Genomic DNA, 21139 nt, shown 5'->3' on the forward strand with positions numbered 1-21139 from the left:
GTCTGGACTACAAGGGGATAATCTCATTTGCTATGGAGGCTGGAACACTCTGCTCCACCCACACATCCACGGCTGCTTTTGTGGCGCTTTTAAGAACAGAGAGAAAAGAAGTATTTTGCTAGGTTTCACATTTCTCCAGTATGAAATCATCCAAATAGTCATCTGAAGTTAAAACCGAATTTCACCATCAGTTGTAGTAGGATTGGTGTTCCACACCCACATATAAGCTCTCGGCCTGCCATACTAAGCCCCTTTCAGACCTTCCACCTTTGGTGAATGAATGAACACGCAGGGGGAACAGGATTTATTCACCCCTCTGCACATCCATATGCAGGTCAGAACAGAGCCCTGTGCACACATATGTGTAAGTTCTGTTTCAGGGGCAGCCAACATGGTGCCATCCAGATGATGTAGGAAGCCAACTGCCATCATCTCTGACCATTGGCCATGCTGGCTGGGTCTGATGAGAGTTGGAGTCCAGCAACATCTGGAGAGCATCCTGTTGGCTAGCCCTGCTCTGTTCTGACTTTTAAATGCATTCACATAGTTCAGTAGTGAGGTCTCGCATTGAGATCCTGCTTCCTCATCACCATATGTGTCTATTTGCCATACATTGTAAGTCTGAAAAGTGTGCTTTCCACTCAAAACCAAGGTCTTTGCTGGATACACCTCTTCTGGGTTATGATCAAATCCAGTGAGCTATACCACAAAACCCACTCAAAACAAGGGCTAACAAGGCCATTTAAGGAAGCATGTATAAGTGACTGTATGTGCTCTAATACCAGAAGCAGAGACATCACCTTGCTAACAAAGGTCCGATAGTTAAAGCTATGGATTTCCCAGTAGTGATGTATGGAAGTGAGAGCTGGACCATAAAGAAGGCTGATCGCCAAAGAATCGATGCTTTTGAATTATGGTGCTGGAGGAGACTCTTGAGACTGCAAGAAGATCCTATCCATTCTTAAGGAAATCAGCCCTGAGTGCTCACTGGAAGGACAGATCCTGAAGCTGAGGCTCCAGTACTTTGGCCACCTCATGAGAAGAGAAGACTCCCTGGAAAAGACCCTGATGTTGGGAAAGATTGAGGGCACAAGGAGAAGGGGACGACAGAGGATGAGATGGTTGGATAGTGTTCTCGAAGCTACCAGCATGAGTTTGACCAAACTACGGGAGGCAGTGGAAGACAGGAGTGTCTGGCATGCTCTGGTCCATGGGGTTATGAAGAGTCGGACACGACTAAACGACTGAACAAACAAACAAACATGTGCTCTAATACCACCCTCTTGAATGCCCATCACTTGTGCTCCAGTGAGATCGAAGTTTCAAAATAGATCTTGAGAATGAAAAAACAGTAGCTCCAATATTTCATACTGAGAATGCCCTGGAAGTGGTAGTTTATGGCGCAAGGATAGTTGTGCGCCATATGTACCATTGAAAAATGAGAGTGTGCCCCTTTAGAAGAGAATAGGGAGAAAGACATTCATGTAACAAAAGTTTTCTGAAGGATTCTAATGACTGCAGGTCTTTGGACAAGCTGGAGGGGGTGGGAAGTTTGCTGAAAGTATAGTAACTATGAATCCTTCCTATGGTAGATCTCGTCACACAATCTTGATACATCTTCTAGGATAAAACTGGGGGAAAATGAGTGGAACAGAGATTGTCTACATCTTTATGACCATCTTTATTTTGAAAACATCCATTTTTGGATAAGTCATGGGATAAAGTCCAGAGTAGTTTGTAGATATTCAGAACTCTGTCCGTCCTGAAGCAGCATCCAATAGGTGCAAGTGTCATGGCTGCAGCTGCCCTGCCAAGAGAACACATTATGTATAAGTCTTGCCAGATCAACCAAATTTCCAGGGGGTTTAGTCTCCTGTTTCTCCACAATGGCCAATAAGATGCCTCTGCTAAACAGCAGCGCCCCTCCTTGAATCACAAAGCAGGCATGGGTAATACTTGGAAAGTGTGTCATGCCCTGACTGCTCTTAAACCTCCACAGCACAGCATTTTTCGTAATTGCCTGGTTAATAGGCAGGCACCTATGGTGGTCTGGATAAATGAGTTCAAAAGATGCTAGGCTTTTTATTCACCATCCCTTTAGTTTGTTAAAATGTTCTCCTATTTCTCAAGCTGCGATGTTGACAACTCATCGTGCTGGGGGTTGTCTTCTCAATTCCTTCTGCAAAACCACCCCCTTTTGCAATCCTTCCAAATGTGCCATCTCCAAGGATGTCTTGTCACTGCCGCACTGTGAGAAATAAAATGTTTACATTAATTAATAACAATTCGGATGACATGTAGCAACACAACAAAGCAATGCCAAATTATTGCCCCCAATGGTGTGGTGGGAAAGCAAGTGAGGGTTTGTGCTTATTTACATAAAAAGGGATCAAAGTCTTTCTGCAGACTGACAACTAGTCCTCAATTCTCCAAGCACATAGGGTGCTTCGTGAGGATACTAGGGTAAATAAAGAAGATCAGCCCATTCACAGGATTAGAAATCGGGTCCTCTGCCTCTTGAAAATAAAACCTTCAAAATTCAAGTGTAGCAAACACCAGAGCCTGAATTATGAGGGATACTTCATAGCCTGCTGAGTGTTTTGACATGTGAGTGGTACTTATTGCAGCATTCTTCATTGCCAGTGGATATGTTTTTCATATTCTTAACATCTACTGTGATTTAATGGGTTGTCTAATCCACTGGTATACTCTGTCAGTCAAGTGTTTAAAGCTTTTGGGATGGTCTTAAGGGAGGGATTTCCGTATCTTGTTCTGATAGCCTCAGTTGTTGTGAGTGCTCTCTGTCTCTCATGTGGGGATAATGATGTAGCTGGATAGATGCAGGGAATAGCTCACGGAATGAATGGAAAGCAGAGACCTAAATATTATCTGCTGATGTGTACAATGATACTTGCTCAGTGACATAACTCTGGTCTTTCAACTGCTGCTGGTGGGAAAATGCCTGGGATGATAACTGAGGCTGTGACTTCAGCTTCCTGCAGCCACTTATCATGTAGTGAGATGAGTCTAGCCATGAGTGTTTGGCTGCAGACTCTTTATGGTCCAGAGATAACTTCTGAATGAACTATTAGCAGGCTCTGATTCTCATTATAGACCTCTGGTTCTGATTTTGATTATCTGGAAAGTATCTTATCAATGCAAGGAGCTAACATAATACCCTTTTTTAATGTACTGAATATCCCATTTCAATTCCAAATTTGAAAACAGCAATGCTGAAGCCCTTTTTCACTGCCACTGTTTCTCCTGCATTCTGCTCTTCTCTGGATTAGTCATGGCGATGTTGTACAGAGCTAGAAAAGAGAGGTGTTTTCTGACAGAGCTGATAAAGTCCTTGAGAAATGGTAAGTAGATTTGGCTCAGCCACTATATACATTCCAATATTTCTTGGGGCCTTTCTGGTATGTAAAAAGAATGCTAAGGAAAAAACAGAAATATGGGGGCATTTAAGTACAACCATTAATACCAGCATGTCCAAGGATCGCATGAGCTCCTGTCCTGCTCACATATGCAGAAATCAAATGATCTCCAGTCCCATGTGGTATAACTCCTGTAGGTGGGGGCAAATAAAACAGGTTTACTAAGGTGTGAGCCTGCTTCTGTTTCCTTGCCAGATTGATAGAACCCTCTACTGCAAGATGCTGTTTGGGGGGTGTCAAATTGGAGTAGTGAATGCAGGGGGAACTAATCCATTACATCACTCCCACTGTAACTGCACAGATTGTGAAGGGAAAATGCATTGCAACCTATATATTGGGTGTCATATAGCAAGGTAGCTTTAACACATGTTTGACAGAGTGCCATCCCTTATTCCTGCTCACACCTTACTTTGTGGCAGGAGGAGGTCTGCCATAGAATCCCATGCTTGGATGAAGGACACAGAACACATTTGTAGAACAGAAGCTTTTTCACACTGAATATTTTTTTCAAGGTGATGATTATATTGGTTGGCTTGCCAGCAACTTCATGCAACCACACAGAGCCTTTGATGAGAGCTATTACTGTGAAGCATTCACTAGAGCTATGGAAGTCATAGCTCAAACATGATGCATCTGGTATTCATAGGGCTGAAGGAGTTCCAGAAGTCTCTGGAAAAATCAGTACCCAAAAAGGTTTCCCAGGGTTTTTAAAGCTTTCCAAAGCCAGTAAGTCTGAAAAAGGATGCATATGACTATACACACTTCTCCATCCTCCATCAGTCAAGTGAGAGTGGTTATCACAATTCAGGAGGGTGTGGAGCAGTGCTGGTGAGGTGTGTGGCCTCGGATGAGTCCTGAAGGCCATATAGAGAGTTCCAGTCCTCAGACTAGGGACTCAGATACACAGCTGCAAATATAACGTTTTAAATGTGTTATAAAGTGCAATATACAAATGTGACACTAGATGGCAACAGTGAGCTATGTAAAATTCAATGTATTTTTCAAAGTGTTAAAAAAAAACCATTTTCACAGTGTTTTTTTATATGTGTGTAGATTCCACCCAGGAGCCAAATTAGTCAGCCTCTGAGAAAGGCTGCTTTCCAAAGCACTCTGGTTGGTACACACTCCTAGGTAAGCACACTCTTAATGCTAAGTAGAAATGATGGAGAGATCCTCAACCCAAAGAGACTGAGCTGATCTATTTCTCTGATGGACTTCTCTCTGATATCTTCTGATGTAGCTCAATAGCTTCTTGGGGGCGATCCACGGGGTTCTTTCAGACAGTGCTATTCTCCATTCCCCACAATATAAAGTTACCTTTCCTCCTTTCCAGGAGCTGGAGCTTTTCTGTTAGTGAACATGAGAGCTTAAAACATGAGAGCTCACTTTATCCTCCATAAAGTTATCTATGGTGGGAAAGGGGACAGAGCATGATATTAATTAGCTGTGTGTTTCACAGAACCAGAGTCAATGCTGGAAAGAATCCAACTTCTGTGATCCTACTGTGGAAATATGAGATCGTTCTTTATTCAAAGGCCTTGTGTTTCTTTCCTCCCCATGTGTTCCTTCAGCTGCCTCCAAAACTGTGTCCTGGTGTAGTCAATTTCACGTCTCCTTTGAATTTTGTGGTACTAAGGGTAGAGGCTGCAGTGAGGTAAACACAGCAAACTGGATCCCCACATTCAGTGAAGCTCCACAGTTATCAGTGCTGGGTCATGACTGAAGAGGGAATTGTCCTTATTGCTCAAGAAGAAAAACAACCCATCTGTACACCACCCAACCCACAGCTGTTCTTATCTCCCACACATTCTTCAGATACTGTTTATTCACCACTGACATTAAGGCAGACTGGAAAAGAAAAGTAATCCTCTTCTTCTAGATTCATTCATATACAGTTAGTCCACATCCACTGGCACTAATCCTAATGATCACCATCTTCCATTAAAGAATGAAGGCTGTGCCAGAAATGACAGCTGGTGCCACTTGTTGGAAATCTGTCTTATGGCCACATCAGCATAAGTGGATGAAACAGGGGCTGTGAGGTCCTTGCAATGTGATGGGCAGCCAGCACTGGCTCACACACAAACAACATGGATGTTTTTCAATGGAAATTCAAAGGTCACACACATCCCTAAAAGGAAAAGGTTGCTGACTCAATACCCTGGTGGTTCATCGGACTCATTGACACATGACATTACCAAGTCCAGGAGGTAAGGAGGGGTCTTTTTCAACTAAATTGTTATCAGAGCAGAAGCCAGTGCAAAGATGCCTGTTAGGGCAACAGGACTTTCCATGCTGCCCTCCCCCCTGTGCCCCTGCCCCTCTAGGGTTGGGGGAACCCCCTGAATAGTGGAGGAGGGATGGAGATCATTCCACCAGGCAAGCAGAAATCTCCATGGTGCTATGCTGAATACAACTCAAAGACTGAACAATAGCAGTAAGTAGGTGTGCAAAATGAATGCCAAGCACATTAACAACTACAGTAATCATGACAATAAATGTAGATTTCTTCCCTCCTTCTCTTTCCCTCCTTTATTTAATATGATATAAAGAACTATAAAGAATATTACAAGCACCATACAAATCTCATCCATTCTTACTGCAACACAGATGACGTAAATACTTGTATTTCTGCTTTTTTATATACTTTATTTAAATTATTAATCTTAATTGTTGGAAAGCCCATTGCATTTTTGGATATATTGAACTACTTTTATAATAACAAAACATAACAAAATTTCCTCTGGTTCATCTCATCCTTGAGTTCCTTCTTCATTCTGTTTTGATTGATAGGAGCTTGAGATAGTGAGTTCATTTGATCCAAGTACGTTGCAAAGGTTTAGATTATCTCCTCTAGATCATCTCCTCTGCAACTGCTTTATAGGTCGTTAAAGAATCAAGTCCTTCCCACTGCCTGACAGTGCTTTCATATGAAGTAATATGAACAGGCCATGTAGCGTCTCCTTTGTTGTATTCATAGATACAACACTCATTTGAGCACATGCAATGAATGGATGGTGCAATGACTTAATGTTTTGATTACTGTCCAATAACTACATACACTGAAGTGATGCACTGAGTGACCTCTGTTCCTTTATTGTGGGGAAATGTTAATCCTAAAGTGTCCTGTGCCTAGCTTGCTTCTTGCTGACCTTGACCAGCACCTTGACTACATGTTGTGGGCTACGGTTTCCATGATGACTAATCTGCATTACTATCCATGCTACCTAATAATATGTCCTAGTGAACGAAATGGGGACTACGCCTGTAGACGTACATAGGATTGCATTGTTAGGCTGCAGTCACTTGAGAGTAAATCATTTCTAATTCTAATTAGACATGTCTTGTGCTGTTAACCTTTCAAGAGGAAGGTTCCAAACAAAAACAACCTTGGCAAGTTATTTCTGTATTGATTGTGCTAGTTATTAGTATGACCATATTTATTAAAATTTCACGTGTTGAATAAACGCTTGCTGGCTGATTGTCTCCAAAATAAATGTTTTGTAATAATCTTCTCCGACTAAAGCAATATACCACTGCTGAGGCAGCCAAAAATAGTCCCTTGCCACCAATTAAAAAGCATTTCATTAGGTAATTTAATGAAACACTAATTATTAAACCCACATGGGTCTTTATGATCCTCTCCCAGAAACTTGTTTACAAAGAAAACTATAACCAGCCCAGTGATCTTTAATATTTCAGCCATTGGACTGAACTTCAGATTAAGTGACCCAGATCAAGAGTAATCACGTTCTTCCAGCTGAGATTATTTTACCATTATTTATTTTGGGTGTTTATAATATTTCTTTTGAGTCATTAAAAGAAAAGTGCAATTGGCATTTCATCTTGTGCTGCTGTTGCTTTCTACGTAGCTGTTGATGCGGGCTGATATTATCAGCTACAATCTCAGTTAAAGCATCCATGACTGATGGCTATTCAATCTCTGCTTAAAAACCTCCAAGGAAGGAGAGTCCACATGTGCATAAAACAAAAAACACCCCCCCCCCAAAAAAATGCACTCTTATTCCAAGGAAAACATGTCCAAGTAGCACTGCCCGCAAAAACCCCACTGCTCAGGGAAGTATCGGGCATGCAACTGTATTAGTTCAGTGGTGGCCAGACCAGATCTGGGTGAAAGTGGGCAAGACACTAAAACCAGAGGCCTTTCTCTTGGGCATTGTCGGCCAATTGGTGTCAAAGAGGGACAGAACTTTCTTTATGTATGCCACAACAGCAGCAAGAATACTCATCGCAAAGTATTGGAAGATACAAGATCTACCCACCCTGGAAGAATGGCAGATGAAAGTGATGGACTATATGACATTAGCCGAGATGACTGGCAGAATTCGCGACCAGGGAAAGGAGACGGCGGAAGAAGATTGGAAAAAATTTAAAATTTACCTTAAGGACTACTATAAACTTGTTGAATGTTAGAATGTCAAGGTTTTGAGTAAGAAAGGGTTACAGCGATACAAGATTAGATTGAAGGAAAGATTAAGAGGACAGAGGATTGACAGATATATTTAGAGTTGCTAAAAACTTTTGGACATTGGGATGCAGAAAGGGGAGGTATGGGGAAGTCTGAGAAACACGGTTTATGAAAAAAGGTTATGAAATTATACGTGTTTGTATGTCTTTTTATATGTTTGTATTGTCTTAAAAAATTTGTAAAACCAATAAAAATTTTATATAAAAAAAAGAAAGTGGGCAAGACACTGTTCCCCAGCCCCTCATCCCAAATACAAACCATAACAAAGCTATTCACAGTTTGAGTGTTCTTATCCTGGCTCTAATTTGTTATTTGTCGGTCTTTTCCAACCTCAACCTCAATTCATCTGTGAAAAGAAAGAATGTCAAGCTCCAGAACCATTCATAAAAAATGTTAATTGAGACCATACCTAAATATCCACCCATCCTAGCCCGCTAAACTTGGCTCGCATCAGTTCCATCTACTGCTGCATCCTGTGCCTCTCAGCTTGTGTTTCCAATCCGCAGGATAACATCAATTTCCACACCAGCAGGAATTCATCTCAAAGGCAGAGCTTTTGCATGGCTTCCCAGTCTTAAAGCCCAATCAAATCGAAAATTTATAAGGGTATTTTAAATAACAGAAAACACCTCTTTGACAAAACACAAGGCATCTGTTTAAAGGGACGCTTTATCCTCTTCCAGCTTTCAGCAAGAGGCACTATGAACTCAGCCAGGACATGTTTGTGTTCAGGTGATGGGGTGGAGGATGGAATAGTATGAATCAGCCACACCTCCAGTTCAGCCATTTTAATAGCTTTTTCAGTACAGTATTCCCACTCAGGGTTGGAGGGGGTCATTCTCTCTGTTTGAATTAACATGTCAGTAGTGATTTAGCAAGAGCATTTCTAAGGAGATCCTGTCTCAGCCACAGAGCAAATGGAGCACGCGGGGCACCTTTGTAGCACAGCTCCAGAGGCCCTCTTTGCTGTTATTGACATTTCTTTGAATTTAACAAAGCAGAGGTTAATAATGACTAAAGAGAATAGTTCAGACACAGGTTTGCATTTCGCTCTTTGCTTTTCTCTGCGTTTCCTTAGAGACGGGTAGGAAAGATCAAGAGATCCCTTTTGCTTGAATTGTCTTCCTTGTGCTTGCTGTAGCCTTAAATAATGACAGCCGCCCCCGTTTCGTTAAGGTCCTGCTGCTGGAATTCGCAGAAACAGCAGCTTGGGGGGTATATTCTGCTTGGAACTGCCGCATTTTACAGCATGCAAGTAACTACTGCCTTAGCAAGGGAGACTGTTTAAGCACTGACATGCCTTCTCCTCAATATGGTCCTGAAAGTCTTTACTGGCCCCAAACTGTGCCTAGTGCTCTACAAATAAACTCTCTATAATCCTTTCCCCCAAAATGTAGGAGACTGCCTCCATCTAAAAGACTGCAAATGAAGAAATAAATGGTTACCAGGGGTGTCTGTGCCAAAAAAGGATGTCTAAATGGGATAGTATGTGTAAACATACTATGGGCTGAATTCAACTAAAGAGCTGTGCTAGCAGGAGCCAGCATGAGGCTTGCTAGTGCAGTGGGGTTTCCCTCTTTCTCCCTTCACAACTCCATGCCTCCTAAAATTGGCTTGTGGGGAAGGGGTCAGAAGAAACCCGGAACATAGAATGATAGAATTGTAGAGTTGGAAGGCACCACAAGGTTCATCTAGTCTAACCTCTTTTCAGTGCAGGAATCTTTTGCCCAGTGTGGTATTCCAAAGGGTAGATGCCACCACACTGAAGACCCAATTCCTACATTGTGTGGAACAGGCCTTCTGGTAAGATGGTGTCTGCAGGAGATTCTCCCCTGTAGAGCACAGTGACTGACTGGGTATAAAAGAGATGAGATATTTCAGGTATTCTGACCGCAAGTTGTATACATCAAAACTTAAGTAGACACTTACCAGTAAGTCCAGTGGCTAATTGACAGTCAGTGCATTTTTTTCAGCAGCCAGTGCAATACTTTCTTATCTAGAAGCAACGACTAATGGAGGGAAATGGCATTGAAACTGAGGGTCTGGAAATCTTTGGGGTTAACGCTGTAAATCTGCAAAAAATAAAAAAACCCCAAAATCGTACAGCTGTCCCATGAGTCATACCACCGTTACATCTAGTCATAACCTGAATTGCGTCCATAAAGTGATAATAGAGCACAGATGGACACCTGTGGCCCTCCAGATGTTAATGGACTCCAGGTCCCACCAGTGTTGTTTGGCATGGCCAATGCTCAGAGATGAGGAGAGGTGAAGTCCAACAACAACTGGAGGTTCACAGGTTTCCCAGCCCTGTAACGGAGCATTTATAGTACAATACTCTTGGTGACTCATCAATTTCAGGAGGAAGGCACCTGTGTTTTATCCAGCCTGAATTTTCTGGACACTCCTGATCAGATATAGGAAACACAAGCTTTCAAATAATTTAAAGGCTATCTGGAGCTTCCCACCATGCAGAGAAGGTGGAGCATGAGAAAAGCACCACTGGCTGACTCTGCGCTGTGTGACCATAGGGAGACCTGCATCATGGTTGGGGAATGAACTGGGCTGCAGTTTATAATTCTGCCAAGCCTTTCACCTTCTCAAGCTCCAACATTCAATAACAAATCTTTTCTGAATTACACAGATGGAAAATAAATGCCTCTCCAAGTCTGAGGACTCCAGATATTTTAATTTTGAGAATTTATTTATTTTTTGCTTTCAAAAGAAATGCACTGGAAGGAAAGAAGGAGGCAAACGGGAATCATTGCCAAGGTAGTAAAACCAGCTGTCAAAAGTATTCCCAGAACATACTCCAGGAGCACCAATCACGGCTGCCTGAGGCCACTGCTGTGTTTGTTGTGGAGAGTTTTACTGCGGGATTGGAGGCTGGCCAGTTCAGGCAACTCTGTGGGACAGGAGGCCCAGCATTTAGGGAACCTAAGACCAACCCTCCTCCAAAAAAACCCCTCGTATTAAACTTTCACCCCAGTCCTAGCCAGTATAGCAACTGTTAGCTCATATATCACTCTCCGTATTAAGAAGGGCATCCTATAAACTTTTCAGTAAAACTGAACAGCTGTTGCCATGGAAAGGGCTTGCCTTTTTTGTTGGAAAGAAGCAGCTTCCATCTCTGGGTTTACAAGCAGGAAAGAAATCTGTTACAGCAGGGATGGGGAAGAGGCATCCTTCTAAATGTTGTTGGACTTGCCCTCCAGCAAGTCTACAACCTTTGTCATGCTGGCTCATGCTGATGGAACCCATCAACAACTTATGATCATCCAGATGTTGCCAGACCACAACCTAGACCACCACTCTCATCTCACAAAGGCCGATCTAGGCACAGCACTGAAAGGAGAGCCTATCCTCTCCTCTTGCTTTTTCTTCTTGCTTTTTCTTACTGAAGTTCCTATTTTCTATATGTTTAAAATATACAGAGCCAAGTGTGCCTGTTCAAGCCCTCTGACCTATTCTGTAATAAGCAATCTGTGTGATGAACCTGAGTTTCCACTTTTGCTTAGCAACAGAAGGGAAAACCATGTGGGATCAGAGCGAGGCCCACCTAATGTGGTATAGTGGTTAGTGTCAGACTAGGACCTGAGAGACCAAGGTTCAAATCCCCACGAAGCTCACTGTACAGTGGTACCTTGGGTTAAGTACTTAATTCGTTCCGGAGTTCCATTCTTAACCTGAAACTTTTCTTAACCTGAAGCACCACTTTAGCTAATGGGGCCTGCTGCTGCTGCGCCGCCGGAGCACAATTTCTGTTCTCATCCTGAAGCAAAGTTCTTAACCTGAAGCACTATTTCTGGGATAGTGGAGTCTGTAACCTGAAGCGTATGTAACCTGAAGAGCATGTAACCTGAGGTACCACTGTACAGCTTTAGGTCGGTCTCTCTCTCTCTTAGTCTCACTACCTCTCAGGGCTGTAGTGAGGAAACATGAGGGGAGAATCGTGTATGCTACCGTGAGCATTCTAGAATATAAGGTGGGATATAAATATAATACAAAATAATAGTACAATAATAAAAAATAGCTTATTACCAGCTCCTTATCTCCAAGGTCCATGCGCCAGCTACAGCAATGAAAACACAACATTAAAAAGAGTTAAAAACAATTTGCACTATAGTCTAGCATTATTTGTGAGAATCTTAGCTAATCAGCAAGGGCTAAATAATCCACTAGAAACTGACCTGCAGTCCACCAGTGGAATATGGACTACATTTTGTCCAGCCTGGCTGTACATGATTCATAAGTGACATATGATATACACAGAGGAAAATCATCAGAGAATATGCTGTATTCATTGCTGGGACTTCCAAACAAGTTAGAAGTTACTGTTTCGCAGCCTTTCCTCAGTTAGCAATCAGAGGTCTGCCCTCTGACCAAACTCTAAACACTGTGCCCTAAAATGGAAACTTGTCTGGGCTTGATAAAGCAGACAGAAACGATTTTGGGAGCCAAAAAAGACTTTGCCTTTAATCACAATTGTATGATTCAGCATCCCTGGTGCCCATAATTCATTGTAATATCTGGATAAGCACACACTATGAGAGAGGGTTGTGGGGGTAAAGGAATGAGAAGGAGGCAGTGTATGGGTGTCCACGCACAAAAGCTGAATAAATGGTTTATCTGTTGATGCATGCTGGGCCTGGAAAGTTTATCTTTGTGAAAGAGTTCTGTTTTTCATAGAGGAAATGAGACAGCGAGAGTTTAATAGGAAATAAAAACACATAAAGAGAAACTAAGGAGGCCGGCCTGGAAAAATCCTATCCGTCCAGCTGTCTGGCCAGCTGTCCCAGACATGAGGAACAATTCCTGCAGCTGCTTTGCCATCACTGGTATCTCAAGTCTCCCTCCCCTCAACACGGAAAGGTGAAAATAAGGAGGTTTTGTATCACCATCTGCAATTGCATGCCTGTCTTGACAATCTCTCCTTTTTTGACAATCTGGTGTAGACAGAAAACAGCTGCTCTGATTCACACCAGAACTGGTTGTGGAATAGACAAGAACCATGACAAGAGCTCATCAGAGTTATATGGTTTCCAAATAGTGAAGCGAGACACAGAAGGCTCCTAAACCTTGAAGAGCAGTATAAAATAAAGGTGGGTAACCACTCTGTGCTGGGATCAAATAGTGAGGCATGGCAGGGTGATTTTATCCCTCCCTTTGGCTGAACTACAATATCAGCAAAGTGTCCTGAGTTAAGTCAGGGCCCCCACAAAGCCTGCTTTGCTACCCTATAAAATCTATCAGCTTTGCAAAACGAGGCTGTCTAAATGCTAGCTATAGAGGTCTGGATGAGAAAAGGGAAAGCTTTGTTTAACATTTAAAAAAATGGACACTGCTCTTATGTTACACACATAAGTAAGCATAGGCGCCGACTCCATGGGGCTTGAGGGGGCCCGAGCCCCCTCAAAAATTCGTTTGGGGGGGCTCCGCCCCCCAATAATCTCCGGCGCCCCTCCAGCAGAGCGCCATCGCCGCCCCTCCCCCAGCCCAAAATGCACAGGGTCGGGCTGCATGCCTCCTGCCCTCCCTCCCGAGCAAAAGCTCCACCCAATTTCCGCTCCGGAGCTGATTAATAGGCGCAGCACGCTCTCCCCTATTCGCTCACGAGGAGGCAGCGCCACTTTATTTGCATATTCATGAGCTTATTTATTATTCATGAGCTTTCCCGGGGCCCCCCCCCCAATATTTTTTATAAGTCCGCGTCCCTGGTTACATCATTCTGGTGAGAATTATCAAAGCCCTCCACTGGTAACACAGGCCACCTGCTAATGTGCAATAAAGTATTATCCCTTTAGCTGCATGAGTCTGTCTAAGGCAGGGATGGGGAATCTGTGGCTCTTCAGATGTTGCTGGATCTAATCTATCTATCTATCTATCATCTATCTATCTATCTATCATCTATCTCTATCATCTATCTATCTATCATCTATCATCTATCATCTATCTATCATCTATCTATCATCTATCTATATATCTATCTATCTATCTATCATCTATCTATCTATCATCTATCTATCTATCGTCTATCTATGTCTATCTATCTATCTATCTATCTATCTATCTATCTATCTATCTATCTATCTATCTATCTATCATCTATCTATCTATCATCATCTATATTTATACACCACCTTTCCTTCCGAGAAGTTTAAGGTGATGTGCATTGTTATGTGCTGAAGTTCTCACCTTGGGCCAGCAGGGGGATACTGTAGATAGTTTTCACTCAGGTCCACATATGCAAATAAGGAATTGAAAGTGACGTTCAGTGATTGGATAGTTACAGAAAGTGGTTACTGTTGCTTTGTAGTTGAGCTCTATATAAGCAGGTTGGCTGAACCCTTCAGCCCAGTTCTGTTCTGGCCTGTGAATAAACAAGAGCTGTTTGAAGAATTCCTGTGTTGTCTGATATGTTCACCCACAAGCTAACATGCATGGTTCTCCTCCTCCCTATTTTATCCCCACAGCAACCCTGTGAATTAAGTTAGGCTGAGAGATGTTGACTGCCCAAGGCCACCTATGGCTGAGTTGGGATTTGAACATTGGTCTCCACTCCCAAGTCCTAGTAAAACACGCTAACCATTACACCACACTGGCTTGTGTGCATGCTTGGCTGGGGCAGATGGGAGCTGGAGACCAACAACATCTAGAAGGTCACAAGTTCCCAATTGGTGCCAAAAAGATACATACTCTGGTGCTTTTTAGGGACATGGCCACCATGTCGCTTTTTTTGGTAATGAACATGGATTAAAGTAGGTTGGGGATACAATACAAAAACCTGGACTTCAGAAGTAAAAATACAAACCTACAGACTTTTGAGTGTACTCTTGCTTAAGAACTCTATTATTAAACTTATTGTGCATTTAAACACATACACACACCAAACACCCTGTTTTTAAATACCAGCCATCTCTGAATATTTAGTTTACAATAATGAAACAATTCCTTTAAAATGATGCAACACTAGAGAATAGACTTGTGCTAAGGAAAAACTTCCCGTGACTGAAATTGACTCAGAATTTCTGGCTTCTAAACACATACTTGGCACATATCAGCAAATCATCTATAGCAATTTTCCATTTGTATCTGTGAGAAAAATGTTGCGCTCTTCATTATGCTCCACATTTCAAATTGTCACTTTCTCTGGTGGGTGGGAGAAGGGTCACTGTTCCTCATTTCAACAGACAAGCTGTGCATATATATCTATGCAAAGCAGAGGTGGGAGAAGACAGCCTCTGAGAAATTTCATCAGCTCAAAAGTCAAAGAGCATCATTGGGCTGAAATCTGATAAGCTAATGAGTCTGAACACAAAGTGCGGTATTTTGTTTATATTTTCCACTACGCTCTTGCTTTTTCTTTCTGAGGGGGTAAACCAAGGCAGCTAACACAACACTATCAACAACAATTTGTAAGACGACAATTCAGACTCACAGAAACAGGATCAGGATGCCATATGATTCCAATCTGGCAATTAGGCGCAAAATCTTTAATAGCTGGAAACACAGCTTAAAGCTAGCAGTACACTGGCCCAATTCACACTCATTGTAACCCATACTTAGTTGTTTACTGCTCTAGCTCTCAGAAGAAACAAGCATTTATCCCTATGTTCTAATTGGGCCATGGTTTGTTTTGCTCAAACCGTTTTCAGTAAGCCAAGAACAAACTCTGGAAACCATCTAGAAGTTGTGGTTTGTTTGGAGTGTGACAAACCACAGTCCCCACTATGGTTAACCATGATGTGTGAATGAGGCCACTGTCTAATACTACAGCTGCCTTTTACTGAGCAAGACTATTGATCCAAGACTATTGGAGGTCTTTAAGCAGAGGCTTGACAACCATATGTCAGGAGTGCTCTGATGGTGTTTCCTGCTTGGCAGGGGGTTGGACTCGATGGCCCTTGTGGTCTCTTCCAACTCTATGATTCTATGATTCTATGATCCAACCAACGGGATGTGTATAGATGCCAGAAGAGGATATATTTGTTAGATATTATCCTTCCTTCCTCACGTTTGTGAGTTCAGCAGAGTGTCATCCCTTTGCAGCTTAAAGGGAAACTTAGATAGGTTAGTTTTAGCCTTTTTAGTTTAAGTAATCCAGAATGCTTTAAGGCAGACTGGATTTTCCTGTTATTTCCCCCTTTTCTTCCCCTTAAAACAATAATCACACAAACAATCTTGTAAAAGGCAAAATAATATTTCCTCACTCTGAGTACTTGCTGAAGAGTAACAGATACAGCAGCTTTGTTAAGGAAGGCTTAAAGTGGTAATTCAGTTACAAAGACATACTTTAGTCTAGTTTAAAATGGTATGGCAGATATTCTCACATTACTGGCAGAGTGGAAAGAGGTGGGGAAAGGGTGTGCCCAGGCAGGTAGAAGATTATAGGGTTGCCATATTTTGAAGACCAAAAAAAAAAAAAAGAGGACAGATTTGCCAGTGGGAGAGGGGCATGTCCAGGAAAACCAAGACGTTTGGCAATCCTAGTATATAGCTATGCCCTCCCGCTGTCAGGGCACAGTGGGAGTGTCTTTCACAGAGTCCTCTCTAGCAATCTCACATGAAAACACTGGGAGCTTCACCTCCTATCATGTGCCTATCTAGCAAAACATGAATTGTTGGTTTGACTGCATTTAAATATCCCACACTAAGCCAGATCTATCTTTGCCTATTCTGGTAGCTGCCAGACCAGTCTTTCCAGCCCTACCACTTGGGACTCTTAGCTGGCCATACCGGGATCTGAACCTAGGACCTTCTGCATACACAGTTTGCACTTTACCCATGACCCATGTACCTGCAGGTGTCCCACGGGCATCTGGTTGGCCACTGTGAGTCCAGGATGCTGGTTTGATGGCCTGATCCAGCAGATTCTTCTGATGTCCCTATGATTTACAAAACAAACCTTTACACCCTGAGCACACTGTCCAAGCATCCCTATCTTCTGGTAGCTGTCCCTGGTAAATTGCTGCCTCTCTTTTGTCCTTATTTTTGCCTGTAGGAGATAACATCTTGGAATTTTGTTAGTATGAGTTGCTAAAGTTGCCATTCTGCAGTGTTTGGCTCCCTCCCCAGGATCTCTGGAAGTTAAATTTCTGAGTGGGTATTGATAATAGAAGGCTCTTATCTCTATTTATATGCAGAAGCATATAAATGTGCACACACAAACACTTAATCACCATTCAGTGCACAACCTGCTATTGCTAAAAGAAAAAGAAAAAAGAGGTATATTGTAGATTACTCTAGGTAGCACAAACTGCATGACAAGTAAGTCTGTAGATTACATATGGCATGGCAATTTATCAGGCGGTCAGGAGGAAGGTGGAGGATCTTACCAGCATTTCCTTGTCATGATCAAAGCGTCTCCCATTAAGATTAGGTTGACAGTGACTTCCACCCTCTGCAGAGGCTGGATCCACCAACCTTCAGAGCATGATGGATCCAGTTGCTTTCCAGACAGCACTGGGGACTTTTCCTGCTGACAGGTCTGGTAATTCTATTGAAGCCCTGTTTGCTCTGTAGAACATGGAAGTGTTCCATGGTAAAATTCAGTGACTGAATGTTCCACATGATAATAGGAGTTCTGCTTGCCAGATGGAACAATCTCCTCCCACCTGTGCACACTGTGCTGTGGGTTCTCCTGCCCCCCAGAATCACCTACAGTAGCACCACCTTGAGCACTTCTGCTGCCTTAGGAAGCTGCTTCTCCACACAAGTGGAGGAAGACTCTACTGACGCCTTGGTGTCTTGTTGCGTGGCAAGTCCCCTCCCCCATGTGAAATGAAGACACTGGACACATTATTTAAGGTTAATGGGCATAAAAAGGCCACAACTTTATTGATTACAGAATTGAAAGGTATTGGCCTTAGGCATTGGCTCCTATCGACTACCCAGCATAAGGGTTAACCACAAGCCGTGGGAGCCCTGTTGGAGTACGCCAACTAGTATCCCACGGGTGTCACTGCTCGGGGGCATGCCGACAAGGCATGGACAAGGCAACGCCCCCCGGAGTCCTCTACCGGACTACCCTTTCCTTGGGGGAAGGTGATGGCGCTTCCTTCCCCCCCCCATTCATTTGCATAACAATGAACCCCTGCCAATGCCTAACCGCCAATACCGCAGAAGTTGTGACGTTTGCTACGAGGTAGGCGAAAAAACCAAAAGGCTGGAAGTGCGCCAAATTGGAAAAATTCCTACCAGGCCCCTTGCGGCGACCAACCGGAGTCCATAGCAAGGTCATAGCTAGCTAAGCCTAAGGGTGGGTGGGATGGGAAAACCGCTCAGCTGGCAAGGGGAAAGAGGGCGGTCCCCGGGCGTCCCTGGCCTTAAGTATGCTAGGCCACACCTCCCCAGCCCGCCAATTGGCGGGCCGAGTCGCAGGCACGCCCGGGGATTCCCTGGATCTCGCGGGGGCAAAAGGCCAGCCCCCGCGTGTTCGGGAGGGGGTAACCCACAACCCCCTCTCCTCCCGAGGTCGGAAATGGCTTTCAGCAGAGCCTCACAGAGGGGTATCAGACTGTTTACATGCTGGTCCAAAGGAAGGGATGGAACTTTTAGTAGCTCACCATGATTTATTACATAGCATTTTGAGGATAAAATCGCCTGTTGAAGCAAGTCAATTTCCATCAGTGGTAAGAGTGCTGCGCTGTCTGGTCAGATTACATGGTGCTTTAATATGATTAATATATTGTCACAGTTACAGGTATTCATGGGCTGTACATGTTGCAAAGTTATTTTACAGCAGGAAGTGGCTCCTTAACAAAATGCAAAATTAGTGTATGTGGCAGCAAAACTGCTTACCGCAAATAGTTCCATCACTGCAGTGAAGGAATTTACTGCATTCCTTAAAAAAAACACACAAGAAAACAAAGAGGAATAAAAGGGGGTGAGAGAGCTATAGAGCTTAATGTCTAACCACATGACTTATTGGATCCTGAACGGTTTGTGTGATTAGACTGCAATTAAGGCTCCAAACCCGTTTGCAGCATTTCTTCACTAAAAGCAAATTCCCCAGAATGTTACTTCTTGCAGAAGAGTGTAACAGGACAGTGTCTTGTCAAACTGTGTTTCAAGACATTGATTATGTTCATCTCCACAGCTGGGCTCCAAAAAAATTTTTTGGGTGTTCCAAAATTGTCTTTCCCCCTGTTTTGGAAAGAGGGCTCCTCAACCATGTCCCGAAATCTTTTTTTGGAAGTCCCCACCATATGGCAGTGAGGACTGCTGTTCGAGGAGCCCAACCCTCTACCCTCCCATGGTCAGATCCAAATCTAGATCAGATCTAGAGTTGCATGGATCTTTATTGCCATACCAACGTATATAACTAACACTGCAATCCCATCAGAGGCATACAGTACTTAGGGGAGCACAACCAGTTCACTCACTCTAGGTGCCTAGCCAAGAGGATGCTGCAGCAATGATGTAGAATGGAAGATGAGAGGTGGGAGGCACTGAATTTTAGAGTCACACAGGTCGCTGCTGAGATTTGAAAGCCCAAGGTCCACCACTGAACCTATACCCATTTACCTGGGAGTAAGCGCCACTCAGCTAAGCAGAGCTTACTTTCAGGTAGACATGTATAAGCTTTTACTGACAGACAAAGAGAAAAGCTGGCCTTTTCAGAAGTCCATTCATCTATCAAGCCTACCTCCCACTTTGGAGCTACGCTACTGTTGATCCCAACACTGCCTCATGCCCAGTTCATGTCTGCTGTTTGTTTTCCCCCTCTGTTATATTAGGGATCTTTTTTCAGTTGGTCATTTGACCTCCTTTACAAGTTTCTTTCTTTCTTCATCAGCGCTTAGTCCCATGGTGTCACACCCAGCTATGCTATGAGAGTGAAGGGAGGAGTGTGGCCAAGACCAGCGAACAGAGCAGGAAATGGCTTTGAGCCAGATGAAAATATGAGCGGAAAAGGAAACTGGGAATGACTGAGAGATGATCATGCATCTGGCATAAAATCAAAGGCAGTGTTGCTGAAATCTAGACTCTGATCAAATCCCAGCATAATCCTTTTGATCAATGTGTAAGCTGTGACCCAGTCCTGTTCCTGGATTTATTGTTTCAGTTCCTCTGGGAAAGATTTTCAACTGTTCCGTATCCAAAATCAGAGTCAGATGTTGCTGAAGGATTTGGATTTTATTTAGGCACCAACCTATAGCATTTTCCACTGTTTCCATGGCTTGGGAAATTTGAGATCCATCCTGTTCCCTCTAGTCTATGCTGGATATGGCACCTTAGCAGGATCTCTGGGATTCCCTCCACCCATCAGTGGCATGAAATGAGGAGGAGACGCAAGGCCACTTGGCTTATCTAGTCACCACAAAGCAACCCAGTGGCTCCAGATTAAAGTGTTTCATTTGGGGTTACAGATAGGTTAAGCTGAAGCAGATATACAGAATGAAAATTTAAAAGTTTTAAGTTCTAAATAGTCGATGCAGAGTATTCTAAGCAACATGTTCATCTCAACTTTTAATTAAAACTAAACAAAATTAATTTTAACTGTTTGTTTTTAAATCAATGGGTGTACATCTTTTTTAAAAAGGAAGAAAAGAAACAAGAAAAACAACAAAATACACATCATGGTCATTGTAGGTATACAAAAGAAGAACAGCAGCATAGAGATTTTACAATTGTGTGTGTGTATCTGTGTGTAAATCAGTGAAAGAGCATTAACATCAAATTGTAAGGAAGCATTAGAGGGGAAATAGACAAATGAGGTAAGTCCTGGGTGAGGAAAACAAATGGGAAAAATACTAGTCAAAATGACTGCCAGGTGAATTCATAATTTGTGAGGACTATATTAACATAGGACTGATTCTTAAGGTCCATCATAAAGATCCATCAAAGACCAACATAATCTTCAGGTTCTGCAGTTCCCTACAGCACACACAGATTATAAGTAATTTTTTTCAGCTGCTGGAATATATACTACCTTTTTGAGCCAATAACCAATTGTAAAATTTGAACCATCTTTCCACTCCTGGCCTATTTAATGGAAGGCTACCTCTAGCAGTGGTGTCCAAACTTTTTTCAAAGAGGGCCAGATCTGATGAAGCGAAGGGTCATAAGGGCCGACCAAAGGGCCAACCAAAGTTGTTGACCTTTTTTTTAGAATTGAAGTTGCTGCCACAGGAGCCGGATTAAACTGACCAGAAGACCAGATTAGGCCCCCGAAACAGACTTTGGACATGTCTGCTACAGGATAAAGGAC

At 43.0% G+C, this 21139-nt stretch overlaps 1 protein-coding gene across 1 annotated transcript in view; it reads left to right on the forward strand.

Moving 5' to 3' along the window:
• Positions 1 to 3218: 3218 nt before the first annotated feature.
• FMOD (fibromodulin) overlaps positions 3219 to 21139 on the forward strand; it is an 84374-nt gene continuing 66453 nt past the window's right edge. The window contains exon 1 of the mRNA XM_081193555.1: positions 3219 to 3362. Coding sequence (XP_081049681.1) covers positions 3360 to 3362 — 3 coding nt within the window. The 5' untranslated portion in view covers positions 3219 to 3359. The remainder of the gene's footprint in view (positions 3363 to 21139) is intronic.

This window comes from Podarcis bocagei (genome assembly GCF_964188305.1).
Source record: "Podarcis bocagei genome assembly, chromosome: 5".
NCBI lineage: Eukaryota > Metazoa > Chordata > Lepidosauria > Squamata > Lacertidae > Podarcis > Podarcis bocagei.